This window comes from Lacerta agilis, chromosome 8 (assembly GCF_009819535.1).
Source record: "Lacerta agilis isolate rLacAgi1 chromosome 8, rLacAgi1.pri, whole genome shotgun sequence".
In the NCBI taxonomy this organism is placed as follows: domain Eukaryota; kingdom Metazoa; phylum Chordata; class Lepidosauria; order Squamata; family Lacertidae; genus Lacerta; species Lacerta agilis.
The window spans coordinates 54,559,809-54,578,129 of record NC_046319.1 but is presented as its reverse complement, the minus strand read 5'-3'; the positions used below and the strand labels follow the sequence as shown (position 1 = coordinate 54,578,129).

The 18,321-nt window shown below is 45.6% G+C and overlaps 1 protein-coding gene across 18 annotated transcripts in view; it reads right to left on the bottom strand.

Annotated features, from left to right (window-relative positions):
- MACF1 (microtubule actin crosslinking factor 1) overlaps positions 1-18,321 on the bottom strand; it is a 181,855-nt gene that overhangs the window by 149,752 nt on the left and 13,782 nt on the right. For all 18 annotated transcript variants that reach the window (XM_033157576.1, XM_033157583.1, XM_033157580.1 and 15 more), the window contains 13 exons: positions 17,159-17,285; positions 15,642-15,825; positions 13,935-14,104; positions 13,563-13,741; positions 12,840-12,978; positions 11,202-11,395; positions 10,369-10,531; positions 9,504-9,587; positions 7,205-7,312; positions 5,747-5,845; positions 4,914-5,066; positions 3,249-3,337; positions 2,603-2,738 (listed from right to left, as the gene is read on the bottom strand). In XM_033157576.1, coding sequence (XP_033013467.1) covers positions 2,603-2,738; positions 3,249-3,337; positions 4,914-5,066; positions 5,747-5,845; positions 7,205-7,312; positions 9,504-9,587; positions 10,369-10,531; positions 11,202-11,395; positions 12,840-12,978; positions 13,563-13,741; positions 13,935-14,104; positions 15,642-15,825; positions 17,159-17,285 — 1,825 coding nt within the window. The remainder of the gene's footprint in view (positions 1-2,602; positions 2,739-3,248; positions 3,338-4,913; positions 5,067-5,746; positions 5,846-7,204; positions 7,313-9,503; positions 9,588-10,368; positions 10,532-11,201; positions 11,396-12,839; positions 12,979-13,562; positions 13,742-13,934; positions 14,105-15,641; positions 15,826-17,158; positions 17,286-18,321) is intronic.

Genomic DNA, 18,321 nt, shown 5'->3' with positions numbered 1-18,321 from the left:
TGGACTTCACTATGTCCATGGAGGCCTGCTTGCCATCCAGACCATGGGTGCAGCTTACAGGCAAACAAGCCTGATAAGGCATCCAGACTTTCTAAGAAGAGGCTGTTCTCTTTCTGGCTCCAAATGATACACCTGGCAGAGCTAAGAGGTGGCCCTGACAAAGCTCCATTTCATGGCCCAGCAGGGCAGGGGCAGGGACCCACTGGAAAGCCTTCTTGCACCACAATCAAGACTCCGAACATGCACATCCAGATATTAAAATCAGCAAGAGAAGAAAAGAGAGAGAGAAGAGGGGAAGGACAGGAGTCATAAAAGGCTTTTTACTTACCAGAGTTGTGGGGTTTGCCGTGAGCAGTGAAAGAAGACAGAGCCTTTATGGAGCAGCTCAGCCGTATGGCACACACAGTGTAAAAGCTGGGGGGTGTTAGCATCCGGCATGCGACTGTTTGTTTTGCACAAAAAAGTAGAAAGAACAATATCCCCCCCAAAACACACACACCACTTTTTCTCATTTCCTGAGTGAGGCTTTTGGTGTGACCTCCAGATTGTTAGTTTTAAAAAACGACAACACAAAATTGGAAGCAAGGATGGCAGTTAATCTGAACAGTAATTTCACATGAACACAAACCAAACAGGGACACATCATGCTCAATGCAGAGAGTTCTGTCATTTTGGTTTTGGCGTGCAGTTTCCCATTGCTTTGAACCAGGCATTTTCAACCAAGATCTAGAGATTCTTCCATGAGCAAAAAAGGTTTTCAAATGGCTCCCCAAAGGATTCCTACAATTGTGACGCACTCAAACCAAAGTAAAAGGTAAATCCACACACAAGTGGAGGTGTCTAAAAGCAGCTTTCACCAACCTGGTACCCTCCAGATGTTTTGGGGTACAGCCCTATTCGCTCCAGCCAACACAATCACACGGGACTGGGGCTGACGGAATTTCCAGTCCAAAGCATCTGGAGGGAGCCACATTAGTGACAGCAGGTCTACAGCTTCCTTGGGAAAATCCATTCCTCTCTCGTCACTCTGCTCCACTCCGGCCTTTCTTCTTTAGACCCCTGCTAGTTCACATGCGTCTCCTGCAGTGGGCAGCCAGAATCAAAGTGTGCTGGCTCCCAGCAAGTTACATGAGCAGATCAGTATGGCATTTTCCATGGATGGATGGAACCTCCTGCTTGTAAAGCTTGTGCTGCAGGAAGGCAGATGATATGGTGGTCTTCAGATCGGGGGCAACTGATATATATCTAAAACAACATTTTAATGCTTCAGTGACAGAAGTGGTTATATTTGCTGAAATGCTGCCATTCCATACAACCTTTGGCCCAAATACTAAAGAGGGCAACAGTGCTTTCTTCCTGGCTTAATAGGTTCGTTAGTGCTTCAAGACACAGGGAGGTAGCAAGCGTCAAAACGTAACTCCACACAAATATACATATTGCATTGGACACATGAATACCACACTTACGTACACGTAATATACAGAGTATACCCAGGCAGGACTCCAGAAGAACAAACCAAAAAACACAGATGGAACAGATGTTCAAAGACATTTTTGCCAGAAGGGAGGGTGGCATAAAGTGGAGTTCAGAAGTGTGTGGAAGAAATGCATGAATTATTTTCTGGAAGTGAAGTATCCTATTATTGGAATAACACAGCACTGTCATCCCATGAGGGTGGGGAGGTGAGGGGGGGGGGAGAAAGAGATTTGTTTTCCTCTTGTTTGCTTCAGATTAGAAGCATGCATTATACTTAAGTCAGGTTCTTGGTTCCCTTTGCTGGCTTTTGTGTTCCACTCCATGACCTCACTTGTCTCCCTTAGCTTCTCCCCCCACACCCCCAATCATAACTGTTAGTAGCAGAGCTGGCCCAGCCATTGAAGACCTACTGGGTCTTGGAACAGCCTCTGATCCTTTCTCTCTTTCTATCTCTCTTTTCTTTGCTACCTACCTACTTACCTGCCCCTGACACCTGAACTCTTTGCCTAAACTGGGTCTACAAAACTCTAGGCTACTGTAATTTATGCCTTTAAATTCATGCTGAAAACTTCTCCTTTTGTGGTAGTGCTGCAAGCCTATGATGGAATTCATCATCATCATCACCATAGGTGAAAGGCATCCTTGGAAATCTCCAGCCCCATATTACATGGGGAATGCACTCATTTTCAGAGTACTGCTGAAGAAGCAAAGTGCGGTGGCCAAAGTCTTATATTTTTTCCTAAGAGAATGAGTCAGCTAGCAGCTTTCCTCTTCACTTTAGCATGGTTGCAAAGGAACCCGAGTATTCCAAACGCACAGGAGCCCTCCACAGGCAAGGAGTCTGGCAACCCTAGTCTGTCATCTGCCCAAATCAACTAGTTCATTAAACTCTCTCTTGTCTCGTCCTTCAGAAACCAACTCAGCAAAGGAGGAACCTATTCAGAATGCAGAAGATGGGAGAGAATGGGATGGAGCTGACTAATAAGGATTTTCAAAAGCCATCAGGTCTGTGGATGAAGGGACAGGTGCTGCCAAGAACAGATTCTCTCTCCCACCCCTGGGGAGGGAAAGAAAGAAAGAATATCACAGACTGGGGAGGATCCTGGGATGGAGAGAGGAGGGATACCTTATGGGCGGTCTCCTGGGCCATGTGACTTTGGAGCTGCTGGAGCTGTTCAGTGGAGTCAGAGCACAGCTGGTCATAAGTCTTCTTGAGGACATTCAGCTGGGTCAAAATGTGTTCCTTCTCCTGGGCAGAAAGCCTGCAGTTTGGCACATAAGAGACATATCTTGATATAAGCACAGCAATTGTGAAACCCTAAAAAGATGCCTGCTGAGATTCTGGGTTGCAATATAGCTTCAGGCCTGCAATATATTGAGTGGAGGAAGTGGCCAACTTAGCCCTATACTGCTTACTCCAACTGGCAGGCTCCAGGAATCCTGATACAGAGGTCAACCCTGGCACCTTATACATTCAAAAGCATGTGCTGCATCATTGAGGTGCAAACTAACACCTCTGTGGTCAAGTCAAAAACACTCCATCAGCAACGACAGCCTGAAAATTTCCTCCCTAGCTGCTGTGTTTCTACAGGACATCCATTTCAAATTTCCATCTTTGTTTCCTCAGGATGATGGCATAAAACACTCCAAGAATTTAAGTGAATTTAAAGATAGGGAAAATGCAAGCTTAAACTCCACTCCCACCCCTTGCAACAACTAAGTCTGCAATAAACCAAACAAATTTAATTCTTTCTGACGTTCTCCCAACTCACTTGTGTCCATGCTTTGCAAGGAAGATCTGAGCAGTTTTGATAGCTTCCGAGACTTGCTCCTGCTTTGTAACCAATTCCTCATTTAGAACCTGGTGAGAAGAAGGAGAGTACTATGTTCAGAAGGGCAAGAAGGGTGACACATCTCTAAGATCTAGTGACACATGTCCAAGCACTGGAAGAAGCTCAAGGGCCAGTGACTCAATGCAGCCTTCCCAGCAATGTTGGCTGTAACTCAGGGGTAGGCAACCTAAGGCCCGTGGGCCTGATGCAGCCCATGGGCCTTCTCAATCCAGCCTGTGGACAGTCCAGGAATATTTTACTTGCAAGAAAATGCCACTAGTTTCGACAGAACTCTTCTTTTTAAGATAACATTGGTTACAGCCTCAAACAACATCCACTAAGTCTTCAATGCATGTCCACCATGCATTAATACATGGGTAGTCAAACTAAGGCCCAGATGCAGCCCATGGGCCTTCTTAATCCAGCCTGCAGATGGTCCGGAATCGGCATGTTTTGACATGAGTAGAATGTGTCCTTTTCTTTCAAATGCATCTCTGGGTTATTTGTGGGGCCTGCCTGGTGTTTTTACATGAGTAGAATATGTGCTTTTATTTAAAATGCATCTCTGGGTTATTTGTGGGGCATAGGAATTCGTTCGTATTTTTTTTCAAAATATAGTCCGGCCCCCCCACAAGGTCTGAGGGAGGGTGGACCGGCCCACGGGTGGAAAAGGTTGCTGACCCCTGCTGTAACTGACAAGAGTTATAGTCCAAAACAGGCGTTGGCAAGGTTATCTGGCCGTGGGCCGGATCCAGCCCACGGAGCTCGTCCGTGGGCCGGACACACGCAGCGCGATGCTGGATATCGCGTCTGCGCATGTTCCCGGTGCCGGAAATCACTTCTGCGCATGCGCAGATGCCATTTCCGGCGCCACTCAGCAAGTCCCCACGCTGCGCCGGTTTAGCGTAGTGCGCGGGGGACTTGCCGAGTGGGCGGCTCGGTGGCCGGTTAAATGGCCTTTGTGGGCCACATCCGGCCCATGGGCCAGAGGTTGCCGATGCCTGGTCCAAAACATCTGAAGGGCATAGACTAAACTAGTAAATCCAAACAGATCACTAGTTCCCAGCATCAGAATTAACCAGCTTTTGTCTAAAAAAAAATTATCAGAAGTTCAAAATAGGTCATAGTTAATTTGGGGATTTAAGAAATCAGCTAATTAGTAACAGGAATGAACCTGCATTTGGAGTACTATTTGAAGAAGGGAATTCTTTCTGAAGAAAACAGCTTGAGGGAGAGAAGTGGGGGGGGGGGGGACAGACAAAAATCAGTGGCTATTTCCAGAAAGAGACAGGTTTATTCAGGCAAAAACTCACGCCACAGTTTGTTCATTAAGGCCAGAAGAACAAAAATGAAAAAATAAATCCAACTTCAAGCAAAGCAGAAAATGAACTGAGCCCCCAAGGAAGTGGAGGAGCTCACATCTGGTGGAAAGGAAGAAGTTTTCTGCCTTCTTCAAGTGACTAGGAGTTAGCAACCCACCTGGTGATGTCCTACTGCCCACTAGAGAGATAAACCCAGCAGGACTAACCTAGTCTTAGTCTGGTATTGCTGACACACACTGGAAAAGGATCAAAGGAAGTGAGAGGCCCCCCTGCCCTTATGCACCTGCTGCTCCAAGATGGACTTCTCAATATCTCCGAGCTCTTTGCCCTTCGGTGGGACACTTTTGAACTGTGCACTCTGTTTGAAACTCGTGACCCAGCCCAGCAGTTCCTTCACTTTGTCCACATGCTCTTGCTTCTCCTCCTCCACAACTTTCTGCAAGAAGAAAAGAGAGAGAGAGGTGGAATATGGCCACATAAATGTATGCAACATAATCAAATACTTCTTATAGGCATAACATGCTAAAAAATGTGCTGGCTCCATGTCAGCAAGTTTTCACTAGATATTAGCTAAGCTGTTACGCCACGGAATGCTCACAAACATTCTCACTTGCTTGGGATAGATGTATCAAGAACAAAACACTGACACAGTGTAGATTCTGTGGGTGAAGTGAAAGTTAACCTGATTGGACGTTACATACAATGTAAGAATATGGTGTTGGTAGGGAGGCAAATGGATATGTGTGAACACAGGAGTTTGGGGGAGGGGGGTTAAGTGGGAAAATCTCTGGACAGGGGATTGAAAACCAAGGGCCTAAAGTATACATAGACAGAAGTGGCAGCTCCTTGAGGAAAAAAACTAAATGGCACATACTGGGTTAAGGAAGGGCCAGGGAGAGAGATGGTTAGGGAAAAACAACAACTCACATAAGGCTTAGGGAAAGGAATGACTGCAAGTATTAGCAAGAAGCTGAGCCCTTCTAACTGTTGCAGCCCTGATGCCTTCAAAGGAAAGGGATTAAAACTCCCAAGATCACATGGGGCAAAACCCATGTGGGCCACAATGGATTCACGATGCAGACACCACAGAGCAGTCACTATAAATTATATCCTTACTTCTTCCTCTTCCAGGCGCCGGAGAGCATCACTGATGTACTTCACGTGCTGCGTGGTCAATGTGACCAGAGCTGTGTAGCGTGTGCGCAGGTCCATGAACTGGAAGGGTGGGGTGGAGAGAGAACACAAGAGAAAAACAACACCACAAAGAAAATGGTTGTTAAAGCCAATGAATGACAGAGCTTCCAACTTCCCACTTTGCTCTGAACATGCAACCTTTATCATTCTGGAGAACAGGGAAATGCCCCCATTCCCTGCACAATCTGATGGACATTTCTACAGAGACAGTGAAGTGCAGCAATCTTGGAGGCAGAGCATGTGTGCATCTTAAAATAATGGGAGAAGGAAGAAATGCTGAAGAAAGGCCGCTTTGAGAGCCATCCCAGGGTGGTTTCTAGCTGGAAGAAGAACTCTGCCATCTTGCACATGGATGTGAAATCAGGATGCTTCTCTCCTGTACATCTTTTCCTCAAAAAATATTAGGGTGAGGAAGACAGCCATATCCTGAAATAGCCCAGTTCTGCCAGCAGGACCAAGACAACCTCTCTCTCTCTCTGGCTGTGTGGAAGACTGTTGAAGCTAAGGAATTCTAGCCTTGTAAAGTGGTACTGTGCAAGGCTACCAGGGAACAATTTGCTCTGAGGTCTGCGGGAAAAGGCCAGATTTTCAAGATTCCTGCATTGCAGGGGGTTGGACTAGATGACCCTCAGCATCCCTTCCAACACTACAGTTCTATGATTCTAAGAAGCAGAGCCCCAATCTGTTTCATCAGGGTGGAAGGCAAAGAACAAAAAACCTCACTTGGGGCCACCCCCCAACACAAACTCAGTGCAGAAACTCAAAGAGGCGACTTGCTCAGCACCCAAGGCTTCCATATGGAGCAACAGCCAGTTGAGATTTCTCTTGCTGGCTCTTTTTCTTTGGATGCTTCCAGACAGGGGCTTAATTTGCAAACGGGTGGTTGGCAACAGGGTTTTTTAAAATAAAAAATCCAGATCCAAAGGGGGGGGGCAAAGGGGGATATAGGCTAGCATTTTGATGCTGACAATGTCTTGGGGTTGCTGCAAAAACACTGTGCATGCATGAGGAGCACCAATCTGATAACCAAACACCCATCTGGAAGCACCCTTGGACTCATCCAAAAGATCCACACACAGCGAACTGCATGGTGCTCTTTATTTACCTTGCAGGTGGCAGAGCTGGGTCGATCCCTGTAGGGATTTGAACCCGTGGTTCCAAGAAGTCTACGTATGCCAGACCCTGATGCTTAGAGCTTAGAGCCTCTGTGGCTGACAGAAAAGACAGTGAGGGTGGAAACTTTTACACACGGGTTCAGGAGGAGAGGCAGGAGTGCCACACGTCCATCTACTCAGGAAACTGAGCAAGCCCTCGCCTCCCCTGCCCCACTCCACTTCCAGCCTAGAGAACACACTAGCCAGCAGCGGCCAGGCCCCTCACCTCCTGCGTGACGGCATCGGAGGAGGAAAGCATGCGCCGGCGCTTCACGGGGGACTTCTGCTGAGATTCCACAAACGCACGGTACGTCATCAACTGCAGCTCATAGTCCTGACAATGCAAAAATGGAAATATGGGGGCTTCAGTTCGCAAACCCCACATTTAGTACTGCCGCATAAAGCGGAAAATGAAAAACAGAATCCCAAAGCAAATGGAGCAGGCGTGTATAGGAGAGATTCCTTGGGATGCAGGGCATTCTTGAAGAAGAAGTAATAAATAAACTAAAGATGCCACACAATGCCCTTGTTCACATGTAACGCAAAGCCACACCATGGCTTAGCATGAATGAGGAAACATGAGGCCTCCCACAGAGATCGCAGTGGCTTTGAGACTTCATGTTTGTTTTGCTGCTGTGCTATGCTGAACTAAGCTGTGATATGGCTTAATGTGTCATCTGAAACCAGGCTACTGGATTTAGCTCTCCGGACAAACCACAAGTTGTAAACCATAGGATAGACCAGTGTTTTTCAACCTTTTTTGGGCAAAGGCACACTTATTTCATGAAAAAAATCACGAGGCACACCACCATTAGAAAACGTTAAAAAATTTAACTCTGTGCCTATATTGACTATATATAAAGTAATTCTCTTGAATAGGAATCAAATAAACACAATTTTTCCCACGGCACACCAGGCAACATCTCACGGCACACTAGTGTGCCGCGGAACAGTGGTTGAAAAACACTGGGATAGACATTAGTTAAAGTTCTAGGTTTGTCTGCGGAGAGCTAAACCACAAGCCTAGGTTCAGACAACATGCTAAGCCAAACCATGGCTTAGCTCAATGCAGCACAGCAGCAAAACAACCACAGAGGAACACAGGGCCTGTGTTCTCCCCCCTACCCAGGAGTCCACCTGCTAAATTATGATTCGGCTTAGCATTACATGTGAAGTGGGCCAATATATTCTCTCTGTATACATGCCAAATCTTTTTAAAGCTATTGTTGTTGTTGTTGTTGTTATTACTACATTTTCCATTTTTCTGTTTACACATCATGTTTTCCCCACATACAATATTTCTGTACAGACTTCCCAACCTAGCATTCCATGGCATTCATAATAAACCTAAATTTGCTGCATCTCCATTTATTTATCCACCCTACTTTTATCCCTTCTAGACCATTGTTGTAGTTGACTGCTATTCATATACCGTATTGGGCCAAATTTAAGCCGCACCTGCAAATAAGCCGCACCTTTAAAATACGGGGGGTGGGGGGGGAGAGGGGGGGAAGATAATACCCGAATATAAGCTGCTCCTTTAAAATTGGGTTACAGGTTGAAAATTTCTGCGGTTAGTATAATTGTAACTCCGTGCCAATTTAACCCTTTGATCTTGCAAGCCCGCAAAAGTTTCCATACAATCGCTAAAAATGCAAATCACTATTCAATTGCTACAATTCCGCAGGCACTCACACCCATAAATGGCAAATTCAAACTCACAAATCGGCAATAGAACTTTTTTTGTTCCGTTTCACCGTATGTCTGTTTCAGCAGCAATATTCTTAAGAGACAATTTTTGTAAGGTCGCAAATTTAAGCTGCACTTTAACTTTTCACAGTCGGAATTTTTTTGGGGGGGGAGTGTGGCTTATATTCAGGCCAATACGCTAATTACCACTACAATCATACCTTAGAAGTCAAACGGAATCCTTTCCGGAAGGCTGTTCAAGTTCCAAAATGTTCGGAAACCCAATCAGAAGCCACAGAAGCCCTGTCGGAAGTCTGGCTTCCAAAAATAGTTCGCAAACTGGAACACTCACTTCTAGGTTTGTGGCGTTTGGGAGCCAAAACATTCCAGAACTAAGCTGTTCGAAAACCAAGGTATGACCGTACTTGTAAATTGATTTTAGCATCATTTTTTTTTACTACTCCCTAAAGCTTTCCCATTCGCCCTTTGTCTGTTTATGTCCAGATTCCTTATTTTGGCTGTCAATTTGCAAGTTCTGCAAATTATGTAAATTTTTAACCACTTAAGTTGTAGATTCAAAAAAAGAAAGAAAGAAAGAAAGAAAAGAAAAGAAAAGAAAAGAAAGGAAAGGAAAGCAAAGAGAAAAGAAAATGATGGTTTTGAAAAGGTTTTTGATCAGATACTTCCAGAACTCATGGGATAACTTTAAAGAACCCACATATCTCTTGTGGTTCAGTCATTTGCATTTCAGATAACCATCTAAATCTGCCTTTGCCAATCTGGTGCTCTCCAGATACAACTCCCATCAGACTCAGTCAGAACAGCCATCGTATTACCTTGACAGCAGCTGAGTATTGCTGAGATAGTTTCTGACACTGGTCCAGTTTGGCTTGATTTGCCTCTATTTCAGCAAACAGCGCCTTAAATGCAAGAGAAAAGCAATGTTAAAATCATGATGACAAACTGGAAGGTTTATCTGCCCTCTAAGAAGGTTTGTTCTCCCTGTGTTCTCTTTCCTACAGATTCACATCATACCGCCCACACACTTCACTTAATTACTGAGTTAATGATTCCAACAAGAACATCCCTACAGTTATCAGTCACTGAGCTAGGGACACCCCCGCCTTCCTAATATTCAGTTCTTTTCCTTCAAAAAGCCATAAGAGACAACCAACTGGATCAGATCAAAGATCCATCTAGTCCAGCATAGTCTTTCCCAGGTGCATTTTGGAAGCCAGAAAGCAGGACCTAAATGCAACAGCTGTCTTCCCACACAGATTCCCAGAAACTGGTATTCAATCCCAGGGTCGTGGGTTCACGTCCCACTGCTGGGTGAAAGATTCCTGCATTCCAGGAGGTTAGACTAGATGGTACTACTATCTAGTCTAGATTCTATTACTAGCAGCCACTAATCATCTATTTATTAACAGCTTTGTTCTTCACAAATCCAAAAGCTTATGAATTTTAACTATGGCTTTGCATTACGCACAAACCCAGCGACCTTCCTTAAGCATTGTTTGTTTGGTCACTCCCCACCCTCAGATGCTACAAAGACATGAGGCAAGAGCAGCTGGAAAGCAAAACAAACTCTGGAGAAACAAGCCATGATTTGTTTGATAATCTGTGGAATAACTTGTAGTTAACCTGTGGTTTGTTAAACAGACCATGGCTTAAGCAACAGTGGCTTCGTCCAGGCCTTACCATTTGCTGGCTGAGTTGCTCTGAAAGGACCCTGCTATCCTCTGCTTGTCCAGGTTTCATCAGTTCCTGCTGCGCTGTGGTCTCCTCAATCCACTGGATCAGCGCCCCATGACAGTTCCGGTAATCACTCAGTACTTCCTCAATACTCTCCAGCTCTGATCGGCTGTCAAGAAATGAAGAGGAGGAAGAGAAAAGGTGGGTGAGATAAAACTATGAACCTTAAGTTGCATGAACAATATTGCTTTGATGTAAGAACAGTTTTGCTTTGTATGGCACTTTCTAAAGTAAAAAAAGAAAAGAGGATAGGTTCTGCCCTGTAGAGGCTTGCAATCTGGGATGGTTTACGATGATGGAATCCTGCAAGATTTGGCACTTACAACTTTTAGATGAGTGCTAAAACAACCTGTAATTCCAGTGGAAAATACATGTTGGGTAACTAATCTTTACCAAGAGCCATATTTTGATCTGGTAACAGCAGCAACACTGGCATCTACCCTCACTCCCTGCAAGACTCTTTATCCCCTTCCTGCCTAACAGAAACAGCAACAAAAGCCTCTACAGAGCCCTTCTCTGTTCTCCTGTGCAAGAACTGGCTCACGTCCTTCTCAAAAGCAGCAAGATATGACATATGGGTAGGTATTATTTTCTCTCTTTTGTTTTAATTTTCCTTTATTTTAAATCATTTATTACCCAAGGAATCCCAGAGCAGGGTATAGAAAACAAAAAGGGAGTAGCTGGCAGTTGCAGTTTGAAACATTTGGAGGGCAACAAATAGGGAAGTGTAGGTTAGCCTATCAGTGAGAAAGCAGTTGCCCAGAGGTGGTTCTTCTCACCGAGTCTCGATCTGTAGGCTGACCCTCTGCCAGCGATCCCAGAGTTGGCTCCCTTTCTCCTGGTAGCGCTCCAGGTCCGGACTGCGCTCCTGCTTTAGACGGTACAGCTGGTCTGTCACAACTTTAGCTCTTGCCAAGTCATCTTCCAACATAGCAAAGACATTGCCCTTGTCGTTCACTTCACTGATCCATTGCTGCAGCATTAAAAATGGAGAAAGAGAGAGAGAGAGAGAGAGAAGCGCTGATTGAGAATGACTGAAATAAAGAATAGGCAGACTGCAAGAACCCATCCTCTAGCTCAGCCTTAACCAACTTGGTGACCCCCAGATGTGTTTGGACTGCAAATCCCATCAGCCCCAGCCAGCACTGCCATGTTGGCTGGGGCTGTGTAGAACTGTTCTGCAAAATGTCTGAAGGGCACTAGGTTCGCAGTGTTGTGAACATTTATTTATTAATGTTTTATGCTACTCTTTGTTCAATGAACTCGGGGCATATTATTATATAGCTAAAATGATAAATACATAATCATTTCAATCAATACACTTTAAAAAGAACTAAAAATACCATATCTGTCTAGAGAGTGATTACAAAGCCAAGCATATAAAAATATTAGGATATTGACTCAGTTCACACATAATGCTAAGCCAAAACAGGCAAGCTTGTGGGCTCCCAGATAGGTGATTGTGGTCACTCTTCTCCTCCTCCAATCCTGCCACCACCATGTTGCCATAAGCTAAGCCACAGTTGGGCTTAGCATTACACCCAAATCTGAGCTCATGGTTTATGTCAATCTAGACAACCACAATCCATAATCAAGCGTTGTTCTATGACTTACCACTTGTGGTTTATCTGGGATAGATAAACCACAAACCTGAGTTCAGATGTTACATTAAGCCAAACCATGGCGAAACTCACATCAGCCCGGAAGCAACAGCAGGACCAGAGGAAGAGCCAAGCAGCTGCATTCTCCCTGGAAACTTGCACCTTTGTGCTAAACCATGGCTTCACTTAGCAGTACCTGGATCCATGTAGCTGCCAATCCAAGTCTTTCACTTCAGGCCTTAAACTTAACTGGCAACTTATTGTTACAGGGGTGGGACAACTGTGGCCCTCCAGATGTTGGTGGACTGCAACTCCTCTTGATTCCTGCTGGATAGGGTTGATGGGAGCTAGAGTCCAACAACATATGGAGGACCACAGGTTAGTCGCCTCTTGAGTAAAATAATATTTGCATTGTTTGTTTCAAGCTAATGCATTTGTAAATACCTAACTTCATTTACTGATCTTAAAAAAGGACTATTTGGCTCAAGGAGGTACATTTCTTCAATACACAATGGGTTCTTGTCCACCCACAGAATGGCTGGGAGATCCAAAGTACATCTGTTGAAGCAGGCAGACGCTAGAGGGCAGGAGATGCAAGATGCTGTGTTCATCAGCTTGGCACAAGCCAGACTCATTGCCAAGAGCTATCAGCATCAACCTGAGGAGCAACATGGCCTGAAACGCACAGCTGTTTTGTTTGCTGTTCACCACCAGGCAGCAATAAGCTGCATCAGGACAGTAAGAATTTGCAGCCACATGAGACAGGCGTCCCCCCACCCCTGCCACAGGACCCAGCTGGTGGAAGGAAAAGCTTACCTGTAATGTGGCTCGGTGACACTGAATGGCACTTAGGTCCGCAGGCACAGCCTCCTCCTGGCTCAGTTTAACCTCATACCCTTTGACCAAAGACTCAGCTCCTTGGGTATTGCGAATGATAACGTCCACTGTCTTTAACCTGTCAGATATAAAAAGGGAAACTTCGCTTCCTGAAACTATGATAAGCTTTTATTTGGTGGCACATCAGCATGCTTGGATCTGGCCAAGTGGGTGGATGTCATCGCAACCTAAGGGGCTCCCAAAATGACTGCTAGTCCTGGCCTCCCTCCTTCACTGCAAATACATACAAAATTAAGATCTGCATCACTTGAACTCAACATAGATCTCAGAATCCTAGTGTTGGTGGACTATTCCAGTCAGAAGCAACTGGCTTTGGGAAAATGGAATCCAGTGGTCATTTCCTATGGGAATTTCCCAAAAATTACTGGATTCTAGGGGACTGAATAAGCCCCACTGCATGCATTCCAGGGGAGTGCACAAACCACTCTTCATGTACTAGGATGGTAAGAGCCAAAAGGTCTCTACATTTTCCAGAGTAACCACAGCAGAGCACACACTCTGTATGTAAAAGCTTTCAGGTTCAGAGTCAGTACTGAGCTAGAAGGACGAATGGTCTGTGTTGGTCTGTGTGTATGTTCCTATCATACAGCAACAACTGGTTCCCTCTCTTGGCTTGATAACAAGATAGCTATAAGGACTCACTTGTCCAGATAGATAGTTGAGAGCCCGTAGACATGGTCCATCTTTTCCACCAGGAGGTTAAGCTCAGAACGAAGGTGTGGGGTGCTGGTTCCCGTTGGAGACTTGTGCAGGAAAATAGTGCATCTCTCAGAAAGTTGCTCTATGTCATCCTTCAAGTGATTCAAATCTTCCTTCAATCTCTGCAGAGGCCAACAGGTGTTAGTGAGCAAGAGCAGAGATGTTGACCTTTCATGCTACGTATCTGCCTTTGCTGTGAAGACAGATATGTAGCATGAAAGAACTAAACTGGGGGATGTAACAAGTCAAAGAAGGGACTTTTCAGTCATACTGTCCAAATTCTGGAATCGTCCCCGAAGACTATAAAACACCAACCTCCTGCTCAACAAGCCGGAAAGTGTTTTCCTGCAGGGCGTCCCCATCCGTTCTTGTGCTGCTTGGTGTCCGGATGGTCCCCACCAGACGTTGTTCACATTCCTCCAGGTGAAGCCGAATATTCTTCAGCTCAGAGAGGTACGTCCGAGAAGCAGTCTCATCTTTGTCCTCTGTTGACACATGTACAACAAAAGCAAAATAACTGAAATCTTCCTCCAGCTGTTTCATGTGCTCAGATGTGGGTCAAATACTACTGCTGTTTGGAAGCTCAATGGAAGCTCCGTGTTTTGCATGCAGAAGGCCACAGATCCAGCCCCAGTCCCTTGCATCTTCCATTACAAAGGACCTCAGAAGATAGCTGGGTTGGGAAATAAAGGCCTTCATCTGCAAGAGACCCTGGGGGAATCACTGCTGGTGTCATGAACCAAACCTTAGAATCTGCTTTAGAGGACTGTACATTTGAGATCCCTGATTTTCAGGGTTATGAAATGTGTAGGGAGCCTCCACACGTACAGGAGGCACCCTCCACTTTGCAAGGGATACAGCTAGCCTGTTCAGCCCTATAGCGTCCCTCATGTGTTTATTTTGCTGTCAAGTAAAACACCTGAAGATGGCTACAGCTAGGTGCAGCTGGCAAGTTAATGTGCAAGATCCAAAGAGTGACAAAATTGGAAAAATATGTTTCTTTCCTTCGACTTCTACCACATCTTGATCAAAACAGGAGAGAGCTCCTGGGGCCAGAAAAAACATTGATTTGGCGCCAGAGTCACCCTTGAATGAAACACGTAGGTAGCCGTGTTGGTCTGCTGTAGTCGAAACAAAATAAAAAATTAAAAAATTCCTTTCAGTAGCACCTTAGAGACCAACTAAGCTCAGACCAATAACAAACTTAGTTGGTCTCTAAAGTGCTACTGGAAGGATTTTTTTAAAAAATTATTTTGTTTTGAATGAAAAAGTTATTGTTCCTTCCATCTCTCACACTGCAAATATTCCCATTCATTCATTCATTCATTCATTTTTCGCCCTTCATCAGAAGATCTCGGGGCAGTTCACAAATAAAAAATACAGGCTAGAACAGAGGTCGGCAAACTAAGGCCCGTGGGCTGGATATGGCCCACCGGGCTTGTTAATCCGGCCCACAAACCTTGCAGACAATTTCACCCGCTCAGCCAGTCCCCGCGCTAAACAGGCACGGAGGCTGCCTCCACCATCCAGGCCAGCAGCATCTGGGTGCCGCCCCTTCCTTCCCGCTGAGGCAGCCGAGCAGGAGGAAGCGGTGGAGTGGGAAGGAAGCAGCAGTGGCGCAGAGGCTGCCTCCGCCGCCCTGGCTAGCAGCAAGGGCTCTGCGCCCCTTCAAGACAGAGGATGCCAACACTGCCAAAGACGAGGCAGCGTCGACGTGAGTGGCATCGGCAGGGTGTGTGTGCTTTCGGGAGGGGGGGTGCTTTTGGGACGGGGTGGGTCCAGCACCCCACAAGGTCTGAGGGACAGTGGACCGGGTCCCTCCTGAAAAAGTTTGCTGACCCCTGGGCTAGAAACACAAAATAAATAGTTAAAACCAAAACAAAATCATAACTTCACCTCCCACAAGCACCTTTAAAAGGCCATAGATTATTAATCATCTAGGCCAGGCTTCACCAAGCCCAGAGCTGATGGAAGGAAGGAGGCACCAGGCTGGCAAAGTTAATCTAGGCTCAGACAGCTTACCATTTTCCATTGACTGCAAAAGCTGCTGGAAGTGCTCCTTGCATGAGTCCACATCCTCCTCTAGGCGCAGCCGATCTGTTACAGAGAAGAGCTCCGTATCCCGGCTGTCCTCCAAGAAATCATCATAGTGCACCTGCAGGCTCCTCATGGATTGGTGGCATTCCCCTGGGGCCAGGGCCCTGAGCTGTGAGTTGCACACACACAAACACAAAGGGGACATGTTCACATTGAAGGCTATGTGAAGATGAACAACGCCTGGAGCCACAGGCCAGTACAAGCAAAGATGACGAAAATGGTAGGCATTATTTTTTGTCTCATTGCTAGCTCCAGTCAAGCAAGTTTTGCGGGTGTTTGTTGCTTCAAGCTGGGAAATTCATAGAATCATAAAATTTTAGAATTCTAGAGTTGGAAGAGACAGAGAGGGTCAACTAGTCCAAACCCTTGAAATGCAGAAATCTCATCACATGCCCCCCCACATCCAATTAGAAACCATACTGGACTCTATTTAACTTTGCAAAGGTGCTAGCAATGTTATTGCCCCCTCAGAAGGACATGCGTGCCTATTGGCCAGTAACTGTAATATCACTGGAGACAAGCAACACACAAAAGACCAGCTCTGAGTAGGAGGCAACATATGTATGAAACAAATCTAAGGCACCTTCCTTGCTTTTGATTCACATGGATAAAGAGTCTTGTGGCATCTTATCCCCAACGGACTTATTATGGCATCACTTTTTGTGGGCCAGTAACACAAAGTTTCAGGTATATGGTGAAATGGGGCTTAGCCCACAAGAGTTTATGCCACAATAAAGTTGGTTGGTCTTTACTAACCCAAAGCTATTATTTGTTTTTGAAGCAACAGAGTGGCAGAGCTACCTCCTCTGCAATGTATTTGTTTGAGCTGGCTTTGGCTTTCAGTGGCCAAGGGAAGAATAGGGGTGATATTTATAGTTACAGGTGGGTAGCCGTGTTGGTCTGCCATAGTCAAAACAAAATCGAAAATTCTTTCTAGTAGCACCTTAGAGACCAACTGAGTTTGTTCCTGGTATGAGCTTTCGTGTGCATGCACACTTCTTCAGATACCTGGCTTCAGATACCTGCACACTTCTTCAGATACCAGGTGATATTTATGTAATGGGGCTGTTATATGAAGAACAAGTGGTTATCATTCTATAATCTTCTAAATTCAGGAGTTTAAGCAGGATGTTCTTTTTGGTTATGCTGTTAAGTGGCACTATATTGGTGGCATATGAAGACAACTTATTTTATTGGCCTGATTTTACTAAAGGAAGTCTTTGGTTGCCAAGGTAATGCCTTGGTCTCGCCCTCACCCCCCTGCACACGTAATTCTTCAGTCTTGTATTATTATCCAACTTTACCTTCCCATTTCCTCCCACCACCTCCTAACTTCCTGTCCAGCTCCACCCAATCATGAGGCCACTTTTACGGTTGGCATGTTTTAGCTGTGCACACCCTTATCTCACAGGCAAACATCACTCTGGGGCTTGCAGTATTACCTTCTCCATATTCCAGCTTTGCACCAGAGCAATGTCTTTTCTCAAGTAGTTCCAGGAAACAAGGCTCTTCATGTTTACATGGAGCTGGTGCCACAAGGCCATCACCTTCTGGTACAGCTGTTCCACCCTACAATTGGAAGGCAGTTCAAAGTTGGGTGTCTGCAGCACCATGTGGACATCAACCTTCTGAATTATGGTATATTACACTGTATCTACTCAGGAAGGCCAGGGGGAGCAAGTCTCAGTCCCAGCACGGGTCAGGAGAAGACAGTATTGGAAATGTTGTCCTGACACGGTTTAAAGCAGCTCCTCATATCTCAAGCATATTCAAAAGGTAAATGCAACCTCTCACAAAAGGCAAGAATTGAGCAACCACTCCCCCCAAAAATCCATTTCCAAAATAACACTTTTAGAAGCCAGCTGACAAACTTCAGACCCAGAGGCCACATGTAGCCCTCCAAGCTGGCTTTCAGGATTCCCTCCAGGACACACCCTCCTCAGCTACACCCCTCGAGTGTTTTTGCCTGGCTGAAATAAGTCACTGAACCTAGATGATACTTCTTGCTTGGCTGGCTGGAGGATAGAGAGGGTTGTCTGGGCATGCAAAGCAATTCGCCTACTGTAAAAAGGCAACTTTCACATTTGTTGCTTTGCCCACTTTTGCCTCCTGCCTTCACCCAGGACTGGCATGTGGCCCCTGGAATGTTGCCCAGAATAAATGTAGCCCTCGGGCTAAAAAATGTTCTAAGTTGCCCCTACCCCTCGGCTAAAGAGCCATGGCAAAACATAGGCACCAACTTCAAAATGTTTGATTGCCTGGGAAGTTTTCTGGCTCTGGTGGAAAGAGACAGATGCTGTACCCATCTGGCCCACAATGAGAACTAGAACCTTCAAGGGGCAAAAGGTATGATCTTAGGTTTCTGTACGCTTTGCCCCAGTAGCTAGATTTTGTTCCACATGTAGAGCTCTGTTGAAAACTATTCCTTTCCACAAAAGTTTATGATACACATGACAGCAGACCCAACCTCCCACCAAATTGCTACAAACATTTTTGTTTTTTGACACTCACACCCCAACTTTCTTCTGCCATGCAACCCAAGAGAGTGCATGCACACACCTACAGAACCCCCAGGTCAATAAGAACCCTGGCACTGCTGAAGGAA